The 13,549-nt window shown below is 38.6% G+C and overlaps 1 protein-coding gene across 6 annotated transcripts in view; it reads left to right on the top strand.

Annotated features, from left to right (window-relative positions):
• Positions 1-13,549, top strand: part of LTBP1 (latent transforming growth factor beta binding protein 1) — a 324,664-nt gene that overhangs the window by 189,090 nt on the left and 122,025 nt on the right. For all 6 annotated transcript variants that reach the window (XM_034764910.1, XM_034764911.1, XM_034764912.1 and 3 more), the window contains one exon: positions 9,726-9,848. In XM_034764910.1, coding sequence (XP_034620801.1) covers positions 9,726-9,848 — 123 coding nt within the window. The remainder of the gene's footprint in view (positions 1-9,725; positions 9,849-13,549) is intronic.

The following is a 13,549-nucleotide window of genomic DNA, read 5'->3' as shown; positions in this document are numbered from 1 at the left end:
GAACATGGGTCAACAGAGGCTCTATTCTTGAAGAATTACAGTTGCTGTTGAGAGAGAGAGAGAGAGAGAGAGAGAGAGAGAGAGTGAGTGAGTGAGTGAAAACCCCGAATATGTGAATCTCAAATGTCCATTACATTTTGTAGAGGAATGTCTTCACATGCTTCCCAATAAATCACTTACTGAATGGAATATGAAATATCTTACAATACAAAAAGAGAGTTATGTTACAAAACTGCAAAGAGTGTTAGGTCATTTCAGGAAGTTTTTTGATATAGTGTCTAAGATTTTTTTTATTCTTTTGTGCTTACGTTTTTAAAAAATTGGAGGACGCATTTTGATAGAAGTGTAGATAAAATGGGCTTCTGACATTATTCATGTTTTTGAAATTTCTGAGGCTCTATGTTGACACAAAAATGATAACTGATACTGCCATTGAGTTTACCACTGCTCCTTCAAAAAGAAATTTGGTTTCATTCTTTAAATGGCTGGTAGCCAGTGACATCTTTTAGAAAATAAGATCTCTGAACACTGTGCTAAAGGATTAATTTTTGTTTAGAATTACATTGTTCAAAATGCATGTAATGACCTCTCTCTGTTTTTGTTGAGCTAAAATGTTTTCTTTAAAATCAACACAGTGGATTTAAAGAGTATGCTGTCACAAGGCTGTGGCTTTGACCTGAATATATTGACAAATGCACATTCAGTTCTAGAATTTTTTTTAAATTCTAGTAATGTGTCAAGCAGTGTTGATTCAGTGAGCATAAATTATATTCCATTAAGGATGGAGATGAAGATGCAATTTCATTTTACACATTTTTCAAATTCTATCTTGAGTTTGTGACCAAATATGGACCTAAATCAACATCCCAAAAGAGTAAAAACAGTGGCCTTGTGTCTTAACAAGCTGTAGTGTGGATACTATGTTCATGGAATACGAACAGAGAATTTAGATAAAAACATAGAATACTCTTTTTGGAAGGTTACAGCAAGACTGTTTCTTAAAATCCAGAATCTTAGCGTACAGCAACCAAGAGCAGAGAGAGAGAAAGCAGGCTGCTCCCTAAAGCAGAGAGGCACACTGATCCCACCTTACTCTAGGCTGAATCTTTGCAGCTTGACTACTGCTAGAGCCGGTCACATGCTTCCCTATAGAGCCCCCTAGCTGAAAGCAAGCCTAAAAAAACCTTTGAGAATTTAAATTGTTGGTTTGCAATTTTAACACTGTTTTCATTACACCACAGTGGGAGTGGGAGGAGGGTGGCTTTGTACCACTTTTTTGCTTCCCTTGTTCTGAGCTTAGACAGCTGTTCACACCAATCCTGGTCCCACCCAACTGTAATGGTCCCAAAAGGACCATTACAGTTGTTGGGATAGCCAAAACACAGAGGCACTGCAGCCGTGCTCCCTTCCCGATACTTCCTTGTGCTGGAGACAGCAAAGGGGATGTGATGCAGAGCTGATTAGGCCAGCTCTAGGTTGCCCAGGGTTATCTGGAACAGGTGAACACTTAGCTGGCCAGTTAGGCCAGTGGAATAGAACAAAGAGGCTGTAATGGAGACCAGGATTTCCTCCAGTGTCTAGTTCATAGGAGTCTTTTGATTTGTCTTAAGCTGTAGATGGCATTGATAACCTGTAGGTTGTGTTGAGTTTTCACGTTTTGTTGGCTGAGTTATTAGGTAAAAATACTGCAGTTTGTAGGTGAATTAATGATGTATAATAGCTTTATGACACGAAAGATAAATCACTCAGCATATTTAACAGTAACCAACCAAAGCATATGTTTTCAGTAATAAATAAATGTCAGATGCAGATCTCATTAGAGTATGCACTGGAATTCTCCCTAGAATTGGCCATTAATCTTTGGAATACTTTACTATTAGGGGGAAAAGGAAGAAAATGGGCTAAATTCTGATGTCAGTTACACTGGAGTCAATCTGGAGTAATTCCATGGCAGTCAATGACCTTTATTCAGAGCTGTTGTTGAGCTGAGCATCGCACAGCCCAGAAAAGGGTTGGAGAAGGACCAAAGGTGGCTTTATGCCAATTCTGGGCCTCCCAGATTCAGAGGCAGTGGGGAACTGCAGTGGTCTTCAGCATAAACTAGTGCAGCCCCAGGATCTACTTTAATTTACATAAAGGGCCATTGAAGCAGCCCACTACAGCCAGAGCACAGTGTATTCTGGCCAAGAATCCTCCCTTCTAGCAACTGCCCCTTCCTGGTCCTTTCCATGCCTCTGAGAGACGGGAGCCAGTTGCCTGCTTTGCAACATTGTATACCCACAGAGCAAGTGTTCAAGATCCAGAGCAGAGCCTTGAATCAGGGTTTCACATTTTGAGGTGAAATCCAGACCAGTGAGAAGAATGGAAGATTGGTGAGGAAACTACCTTGAAACAAAGAATGTAGCTTGTTAAGCTGGTTCTTAGCCATTAGAAAGCATACGTTTACTTGTGTTTGTGTGTAACTCTTGCTAATGTTATTACTTCTACTTGGTATCACTTAACCTATGTCCTCTTGTTAGTAAACATGTTATACGTTTAATCTAAACCAAGCCAGTGCTGTGTTAACATTGAAGTAATTGTTAACTCCAGTTAATGTGGCAAATTGCTGAGTATTGTCTCTTTAAAGGACCATTTCTCTGAGTGGCCCAGAAAAGGGCTGGACACTTCGGGGCAGATGTTTTGGGGAAATTCAGGACTGGACATGTGCAGAGACCATCTTGCCAGCTGGTGGAAACCGGGGGTGTCTGTTGTGTTGTGGCAGGCTGCTTGGCATCAGCGGCACTGAACCAGGGCTGCACAGACACTTAGGATACTGCATGCTTGTCTGCTGGCTGTTGGTGTCTGGGCTCTGAGCCACAGAATCAGAGCATTTAAGGCACACAGGGTGACAGGGCAAGTGGTGACACAATGCCTTATTAGTCTGGATTGCACCCTAAAACATGACATATCGCCACTGTGGTGACTTTGCATTTACATTTGGAGTTACCAAGAACAGAATTTGGCCCCATCTCTGACTTTCTACATCAAAATTGCTGTGTTTATTTTTTAAATCAAATTTGCTTATAATTTGTAATCTTAGCCCCAAAAATTCACACCACATACAGTATGCATATGCAGCCAAGCAAATGATTCTCAACAAATAATTTATTTGAAAATCTCATCCTCTTCCTCTGTTTATAGAATGTCAGCAAGTTGATCATAGGCTTCTCAGATGTATTCATTATTCTTATTGATTCAGCATATTTTTGCCTTTTTTTTTCCTCATTTTTTTACTTTATGAATTGATTGCAAAAGGTTTGCTATGAGCATTTGGTTCTCAACAATGAAAATACGAGATGTATTCGTTGGTCACATGATATTGTTTCTGTTACATGGCTGAATGAGCCTACCTGTTATAAACAGGAGAAGGCACCCGACCTTTGAATCTCTAAGGGAGAGGTAGTCAGTTAGAGATAAGTAGCAGAAAAAGAGGATTAGGTAATTTTAGAAAATTTTAAACCTTTCACTTTCTGGACTATTACAGTCCTTCCTAGAATCATAATTCCTGGAAAAATTAGATCACTATGAGATTTGCTGGCTGCATACAAGCTAATAAAATTTTATTTTCTGTTGATACATTCACACCAAGTAGTCCTGTATGTGTATGTGTAACTGTGGCTGAAAAGGTGTGGTCAGTTCCTTGTCAGATTCTTTTAATTGCCTATGTACCAGGACTCTAGCAAGGGATTTTTTGAAACGCTGCCTTCTTTCTGCACCAGCATTTGTCCTATGGCACATAAAATATTCCACTTCCAATGCAGATACTTGTGTATGTGAGTTTAGAATGGGGTCTGCATGATCATTTTTGTGAATAAAACTTGATTGCTTGAATATTCACAGAAAACAAACAGAAAAGAGGCACAAGCATTGCAAATGCCAATTCATTTTTAAATTCAAGCCAATATTTGTTGATTTTTTTTCAGTATCTCCCCATCTCTATTATTAATTAGTTAATGTAAGTAAAGACAAAAAGCATTCTACAAGTACTAATTGTTGGTAAATCCTATTATTAAAATTAAAATGTAACCCTCATCTCCAGTCTCATACAGTTTTGGGGCCAAATTCCACTCTCCTTTACAAGACAACATACATATCAAAACCTTCTTCTTGCTAGTTGTTACAGTGTGTTTATTATTTAATCATAATCATTGTCATAATGAGATTTGTTTCTGATAGAACCCAGAATTTGCTGGGTGAGGTAAGAAGTCACCTTCCAAAAAATATACGGCCATTTTAGCAGGTTTTCTGCAACTTTCATCCCCAGCACTACTAAACTCAAAAGAGATGATTTGGCACATAGTTCATGATATAGCAGGTGTAATTAGTTCCGGTTTGTTTTACCAACTTTTAGTATGTTTTTTGTAAGGAAGTGCTCATTTCAAATTTCATTCTGCAAAACAATTTTTAATATGATTTTAATGTATATTTTTATTACATATACAAACTACAAAGTGTAATAATGTTAACCTATGGTATGGTAGCTATATTTCCATCTAAACTAAGATCATCTTCTGTTATCCCCACATCTCCCTCCTACATTTTTTGTTTTACAGCATTAAAGTCACCTTTTTCATTTATAGTCATACCCTTCACGTGAGTGGGCAAACATTCAGATAGGAAATGACTGTTTATTTTAGCCTGTTTTCTCCAGGAAATTCAGCTGCAAAGTGAGTCATTAACACATTGTATTTTCTAGTAGCACTTTGACCTTATACCCAGTCGTCCTATAAAATCTGTGGCAAGGTGTTGTATGCTATCTTTTGTTGTTAAAAATTTATTTTTAATTCATGTTACCCTGAAAGTTTGTGGGATAAATTAATAGTGGTGGACAAGGTAGCCACAAATCTAACGACTAGAACTTCAGTGTGTTAGGAACAAGTTCCATGTGTTGTGCACATGTAGTATTCTGGACAATAATGACAAAGGGCTAGATCCTCAGCTGATGTAAAACGGCATAGCTTCGCTGATGTCAGTGGAGCTGCACCGATTTACATCAGTTGAATATCTGATCCAAATTATTTGCTATGCCAACTGTAATTCTAATGCTTTTTAAAATTTTCTTTATTGCGGAATTGTAAATATATATATATATAAATAAAGCAGCAAAAAGAACAAAAGAATATATTTTACAATAGTAGCATACTCAATAATAAAAGAAATTCCTTACATAGATTTCTCACATCATTTTTGTTTTAAGTAAAACAAAATAAAAGCCTGGATTAGAATATAACAGTTCATGAAGATCAGAACATAAAAACATCCACCTATAAAAGCACTCTTCCTGAGTGACAGTCAAAGACACTAGTACTTTTTTTAAAAAACAGGTAATATTTTACTTCTCTTTCCTATTATTCTTTTTATGCTTCAAGAAGCACACTATTCAAGATTAAGAAACAGACCTCAAAGCCCTTCAGTTTTCAATCATTCAGTGGCTTTGTGGCAGTCTTTTGAAAAATTAAAGCCAACAAGGCAAGAGGACCAAATTGACAGGGATTTCTTTTTCTTACTTTGAAATGTATATGTGAGTTTTGTCCATGTCTAGCACATGCCACACTTGCTATAATGAATGTGTATGCAGAGAGGTTGAGTTGATTTCTCTCTCTCACTCTGTTTGCTGCAGTGATTTTCTGACCACCTAAATCACATAGTTTCATACTCTTATGTATTGAATCATTTTTCTCTCTGAGTTGGATTGTGCCATTTAGACAATGCCAATGCAGCATGGAGCCTCACCATCCTAGGATGTGTTTTGGACACACAGTCCATTCCCAAGTTCCTGGGAAAACAAAAAGAATGCACTGCTGCATCATTCCTTTTGAAAATTCAGACAGCTTCCCTGGTATGAGCAGACCAGAGCAGAACATGGTGAAGCTGTGCCCTGCATTCTCCTTTTGTCATGTTTTATTCCCCTAGGAGGAAGCAACTACTGCACCTGGCCTATTCTTATGTTTGGCCCTTGCAGTGTGTGGAAAGAAGGAAGGGCTGCTTCTGACTGCCCACCACCACCCTCTCTTGTACACTAGGCCCAGACATATTCTGGCTCTTTATAAAAGAGAGAGTCAGATTTGGTAGGGAAAATCCTCAACTGGTATAAATTATTGTAGCTCCATTGAAGTCAATGGAGTTATGACAGTTTATACCATCAGAGGATCTACCTTGATGACTCTGTATTTTCTAGCTAATAAAATAGCTGGGAAAATGGGCAGGGGGAAAGAATCCTCCCCTACAGACTACAGAATACCTGCAGAGTGACTCCAGAAAACCTACTTTAGCCCGGTGGTTCATAACCAGGGGTACATGTGCCCTTGGCGGTACGCAGAGGTGTTCCGGGGGTACATCAACTCATCTAGATATTTGCCTAGTTTTACAATAGACTACATAAAAAGCACTAGCAAAGTCAGTACAAATTAAAATTTCATACCTACAATGATGTGTTTATACTGCCCTGTATACTATATGCTGTAATGTAAGTACAGTATGTATATTCAAATTGGCTTATTTTATAATTATATTGTAAATATAGGAAAATAAGCAATTTTTCAGTAATAGTGTGCTGTGACATTTTTGTATGTTGATGTCTGATTTTATAAGCAAGTAGTTTTTAAGTGAGGTGAAACTTGGGGGTACTCAAGACAAATCAGACTCCTGAAAGGGGTACAGTAGTCTGGAAAGGTTCAGAGCCTCTGCTTTAGCCCAGTGGCTAGAGAAGCCATTCTGTACCCTCATGCACCAACCTTCCGATAACCTGTTGAAGGGGAGGATGATAGGATCAGCATATCAGTGAATCCCTAACCCAACCATGACTCACATGGAGCAGGACTCTGCACCACTCCAGGGGTGCAAGCTATGCTGGTTCTGACAATTGAGGGACCCTCCACACTTGCAGATTTACTATCTACTGTACTCATTAGTGTGCAAAATGCACTTGGTTGCATTTGGTCTCCTCAGACTGGATTATAGCTTTTAATTGAGTAGGCACAATCTCTCCCCAGGACTGCTGCTTGCACACAGATGGAGGAGATTGTCATGTGTCTGCTCACACATACCCATACACTGGCCATGCTCCAGGTCCAGTGTACTGGGAGGCTACAGCAGTAATCCAGTTTCTTCTCTGCTTTTTTTGCTCATCCTGGTCCCCGTGTGAGGGAAGAAGCAATGAATGAGCAATCCGTTATCTCCCTGGTGCTCAGAGACTGCTGTTATGAATGGTTCCTGCACAGCCATACAAGGTGTTGGGGCACGGGGTGGGAAGCTCCTTGATTGACTCTCCACCCTGTACAGCCATGCAAAGACTTCTCACAATTTGGGCCCCAGCATTAGTGCAAATTAATGAGGGTCTACTATGTTTCTGACTCTACTTTCTGTGAAAAGAGAAAATTGAGGTGGACTCCATAAAACTTGATTAAATCAAGTTATCTATAGTTTTTTTACAATGGATAATACAAAACTCCAGAAGATATTTCCTTAGCTGGAAGGATGGGCCCACTGAAGATTTTGACCTCCTCCTAACTCCATCACCCTTTTTTATTCTTCCTTTTTGCTATGCAAGCAGCAGAAGTCCTTCCATTTTGGTTTCCATTTCCGGGCCTCTGTCTCATTCTCCTTCCACAAGGGATTCTGTGGAGTTTATAAGAATGGGTCAGAATTAAAATCCAGACGAAAATGTTGAAAGTAAGTGTTATGGCAGACAGCTTGTTCAGCTGAATTTTGTTCCCTGAAAAGTATCCTTTTAAGTCTGTTCTGATTTTTAGAGTTTTCTTGGAACAAATTACAGTGTTCCTATTGGTCACTAGGATGCCAAATTTTGTGGAGGTTATAATGTGGCTGTTTAACAAAATTATAATACTTAGCATTTATGTAGTGTTTTACACTTCAAATCACTTCACAAACATTAGCTTATTTATAATTCTGGATGATAAAAAGACCAGACAATTTTCAAATATACATTTCTCTAATTTTAATTTAAAAAAAGAGGAGGGGAAGAGCAAATAAACACAATTTATAAGTTTAGTCATTTTTAAGTAACATTCTTGATTTAAAAAAAAAGAAGCACTTAATCTTGTGCCAGATTCCTTTTCTGGCTGCCTTAACAGGTTGATTTCAGTGCAATTTACACAGCTGGACAGGTCTGCGGGTGGCCGGAAATGTTTTAGGTAGGTGGCCATTTACCACGGGGTGAATTAATATGCAGTGAATAGGAAATCTTGCAAGGACTTTTGCCCAGAGTTCATAATAAAAATCATTCTAACATGTCCATCAGTTACTTTTAAAACATTTGATTTGTTATCAGCTGGTTCCTGTTGAATCCCTAGATAGAACTCTGTAATGCAATACCGTATATCAACACAATGTTTCTCTGACGAGCTTAGCCAGAAACAAAAGAGCTGGAAGAGAGACATGGAAAACGTACAAGAACTGAGTTATGCTGATGCATCAGAACATGCACATTAAAGTTAAAATTAAAAATAAAAAGCAAATTAAACAGAAGGAATGCTGGTGTCACTGACCTCAGTTTCAAATGAAGGGAGAAGCAGCCAATGTATATCAGCATTTATATACTACATGTATCTTAGCAGAAATGCCTAAATTTAATGGAATTCCATTGGTACAAGGGAACTGGATGTTTATTGATTGCTGAGAGGTATTTTTAGATACTTGAAGAGAAAGGATGGTTCATCTGGGAAGAGTTTTATTAGAGATATGGTTATGACAGCATCCTACAAAAGAATAATTTATGGAACAGAGTACAGGCTGGATGATTTTGAAGAAAACGTTGGTATATCTGAATTTTAGAGGAAACATAAGCCCCTTACCTCCCAGTCATTAACATTAACCTGTGTTAGAGACCACCTTTGGTAGGCAACCTTTTCTAAAAAGTTACTGTCCCATATTATCACCAAATGCATTGAGCATTGTTTTACTCCAACTTTATTAAATGCCACCTTTATTAAGCAGCTGATTTTTTTCTAGTTTTCTAATGGTCACTCAAGACAGGTTTCACTATACTTAAATGGGTACGTCACAGCTTGCTGTGTAAGTTCAGGAAATGGGGCAAACAAAATAAAGTAGCATACAATAGATTTCTCTCTGAGATATTTTCCATCTTTTTGGTGATAGTGAGTTGGTTTTCCATGAATGAAAATGTATAAATTGACTTATTTGCAGGGGGATAAAACTGTTCACAGACTTTCTAGCTGTAACAGTATACATTTGAAGATTTCTTTTACCTGTACTTATGTTGTAAACATCTATAAAGAACAAACATTAAAAAAGTGAGCACCAGATTAGGGTAAGTTTTAAATTTGTTAACCACAAGTTTTCTTGCAAGTAAAATTTGATTTTATCAATGTGCATTGAAAGTAAATACAAGGGTTCATAACATGGGGAAGCAATCTCATTTTTAAGTTCAGAGTGAGTACTTGAAAAATGACATGGACATAATTTTTTCTTCTCTTGTGTTACCAGTGATTCTATAAAAGATGCTAAGTCAAATGTTGCTAGTAATAGAAAAATTACTCTAACCAACATGTAACTACACAGTTTGATCCAATGTAGTATATGCTGCAGAATAAACATGTCTTGCTGATAAAACAGCAGAATAACTCCTAAATGAAGACAAAACTGATTAATATTAATGTTCAGTTATTTCCATTCTCCCACTGATAAATATTTTTGTTTCCTTATAGATATTAATGAATGCCAGCTGCAAGGGGTATGCCCTAATGGTGAGTGTTTGAATACCATGGGCAGCTATAGATGTACCTGCAAAATGGGATTTGTGCCAGACCCTACTCTTTCAAGATGCATACGTAAGTAATAGAAATTATCTAAAATGGGGTGTTTTTTTCCTTGCAACATACAGTGAATTAAGCAGATTAGACTTTCAAAAAAGCTAGTGTTGATTAAAGATATTGTAATCACATATAGTTACAAAGAAGCATAAATCATCAAGTAAGAGGTCTCTTAGAAACAGGACAATAATCAAATAGGAAGATGCCATTCTGAATCACGAAGATAATGGATGACCCAGAGGGTGCAGCTCCCCAAACCAGGAAATTTTCGAAGTTGCACAATCAACCATAATTCTGTCACTTCCTATTATATTAATGCTTGACTTTGCAACCTTAATAATGTTCTTTTAATGTAGTTTTTTGTATAATTTCTTAGGTTTTTAAACAAGCAAACTTAAAAAAAGTTCATCATGTGGCATCATATTCACACCCACATGGGTCATCAGTGGGGTTGGAATCTTTAGATCCACCATACAGATCTCTGCCACTTGAGCTCAGAGTAACTATAGCAATAGTAGGTTGTCATCATCTACGATGGAACAGCTCTAGAGGGAGATGGGACACTTCGTCATTTGTCAGTGGTTTCACAGAAGAATGGCTCAGGAATCTTGGGTTGTTTTTTGAGTATGTATGTGTCAGTACGGAAACCACTCTAGGTGGGTATGCACCTCAGGAGTGCCAGATAGAGCTGCAGTCTTCAAGGCCTGTCCATCCTGTAATAGATTAATTCCATTGAAAGATGTTTGATGTGCCTATCATTCTCTACAGAACAGGTAAGTCACAGAATGCATGGTTGAAGCTTACCTCCTGGAGCAAACTAGGTCTGTTCAGATCCTGAGGAGAGGGCATGAGAATGCTAGTAGCAGACAAGCCAGATTCATTCAGTGCCCTGTTTAGCAAATGCCTAAGACCAACACAGAGAAGATGGGACTGCAAAAAGATCTGGCACCGACACCTCCAGCACGGAAGCAAACTCCATTGTCACTGCAGACATCATCAGTACTAAAGCTGACACCTCTGGTATCAATGTCTGGCACCAAAAGGGAGCATTCCAAACACAGAATTAGAATCCAGGAGTAGCTCCGTGTCTTCTCACAAGCTTCCAGAGAGAAATCCACCAAGCCCCACCTGGCCTCAAGGGCTGGTAATATGGAGCATCCTGTGGCACAAAGATCTCTGGTACCAACTCTGGCTTTGGCAACACTCTCCGCGGCATTGATGCCTACAGCTGAAGATGTGTCTCTGGAAGAATCATTAGCATAATTGGTACAAAGGCACCTACTGGTACTGGTTCACACCCCAGTATTAAAAGAACTCTATATCTTGGCACATCATATATGTGAGCAGAGTTCTCTAGTGGGCACAGACTCTTCTGCCCCCCTCCCCCAGGTTTACCCCTTCTGCCTTGTTCCCTCCAACCTGTCTCAGCATCCATTCTGTCTCTTCTCCACGCTAGCTCCTCATCCCAGTCACATCCTCCTCACCTAGCCATTGCTGTATTACTTTAGATGGAATAAATGGACCAAAGGTGTTAATGTAACCCGGTCACAGTTCAACAGTAAACAGTGTTAAACAAGGTCGGGGTTTGGTATACAGAGACCTCAGCCTACTTAGTACCATGGCAAACACACAACTAAAAATCCTTTTAGCTTGTTATTAAAGATAAAGAAAAGAAGGAAAAACAACAAATTTGAAATGTAAAGTATTATATAAGGCTTTCATTTTAACAGCATCCCTTGTTCCTTTTCCCTTTAGCTGGAGAGAGCTTTTAGAAGGAAAAACCTCTTGTTTGATAGACTCTTAGATGGTATCTGAGTTGGTAATAACTGTCCTTTTGGGGAAGAGAAAATAAATTAGTTGAGATGGGCTGGAGCTGTTGTTGCTGTTGTTGGTAAAGTGCAATCTTGTTTCATCCCAGATGGTGTTTGGGATTCATCTGGAGCCAGTAGAATAGTGATGTCACCTAAGTCCCTCTTTCTGGCCCAGTCTGGTCAGGACATTTCTTAGGATCAGAATGCACAAGGCCCAGAGTACCAGGAGATGTATGGGTTGGCAGCCATGATGATGAAGCTTGAGAGAAAAACTGGCTACTGGAGCAAAGTCTCTTTCTTTAAGGACCCACAAAGGGAATAGTGGGTGGAATAGCTCATCCCCATTATTTTGTCCACTATTTAGGCTTACTTTCCGACACACAAGTTTTGGTTCACTGATTTCTGGTTTCACACTTTTCTTGTTTACCAAGCATGATCTTCACACAGTCTTTGAATTATATCAGGAGGCCTTTTTGTTTGGACTAATTCAGTTTTTCTGTCTTGCTTTTGTACCTTTTCACATCAGCATTTGTTGTTATAGGTTATTGTGAAATGTCATTATTATTAACTTTATTATTTATTAACTTGCATCTCATATACATGTCATAAACTCATCCCATATCCCGGTTCTGTCTCCTTGCCCAGCAATTCCCTGTTCCTCCCTTCCCCCAGTTCCTCATCCAATCTCTCTCTTTCCTATCCTGGCCTCCACTTCCCCCAGTCCACATTCCCTGTCCCAATCTTCTTCCCTGGCTCCTCGTCCCAGTCTCTTTGCCCAGCCAGTCCAGTTCTTCCCATGCACCCTGCCCATCCTCAGATCTCTCCCCCCTTCACCCTCATCTCCTTCTCCCAGTTCCACTGGTTCTCTGTTCCAGTCTTCTTGTCCTGCAGTCTCCAACACCCCAGGTCCTCATCGAATCTCTGTCTCCCCACACTTACGGGCTCCCTGTTCCCACCCCCATTTCTCTCCAGGTTCTTTGTCCCATTCTGCTACTTTTTCCATTTCCAGTCCTAATGTCCTTGCCCAGCCAGTTCTAATGCCTGTCCTATCCCCACCCCAACTCCGAGTCTCAGTTTCCCTCCAGCTACTCTGCCAGCTCCCAACCCCAAGGCTTTGTCATCTTATATTTTTTGCAGAGGGAACGAGTGTGGCAGAGGAAAATTAAAACAACTGAACTTGAACAATTTTTCCAGAGAAATACTGCTGATTTCTTTTTTAACATGGCACATTTTCTTAGTAACAGAAAATAAAATAATTAATATGCCTCTGTCATTTTGCAGAATAACAACTTTTATTCAAAAACTTATGTACCATAAAATTATATCATAAAATTGTACATGACCAACAATGCCAACATCTTCATTTATTTTTCTTCCAAATGGTAGCTTTACAAACAATCAAACTAATGATCCACAGAATATATAGTACTTATCTGAAGTGAAACCATAAGAATTAAAATTGGAAATGAAAAGACCCATTATATAACAGACTTCTTATCTCTGGTTAGCCTTTTGCTGTAGGATATCATTGTGCTTAGAGTTAATGATTCTCCTGAATTATTTAATAGCTTTTTTGGATGGAATACCCATGGGATTTCTGATATAATTATACATGTCTTATAAGAGAATTACAATAATATTTTGACATATTTAATAAAATTTAGATTTTAAGACATTCCCTCACTATAACTGCAAGGGACACTTTTTTCCACCTTTTTTCTCTAAACAAAATTTTGTCGAAATTGATATTTTTCACACACAAAAAATGGTTTTCCCTCCTACAGATTTTATATTGATTTTATATATTTTCTGAACAGCTCTAGATGGGAATGGTGTCTAATTGAATACTACATGGATCTTATAGTTAACATTGTCATTTAGGCTCTTGATGAGAGAATAAACAGCATG

The sequence above is a fragment of the Trachemys scripta genome, chromosome 3 (genome assembly GCF_013100865.1).
Source record: "Trachemys scripta elegans isolate TJP31775 chromosome 3, CAS_Tse_1.0, whole genome shotgun sequence".
Taxonomy (NCBI): domain Eukaryota; kingdom Metazoa; phylum Chordata; order Testudines; family Emydidae; genus Trachemys; species Trachemys scripta.
Note: the sequence above shows the minus strand (reverse complement) of the source record. Positions and strands in the feature narration are given on the sequence as shown.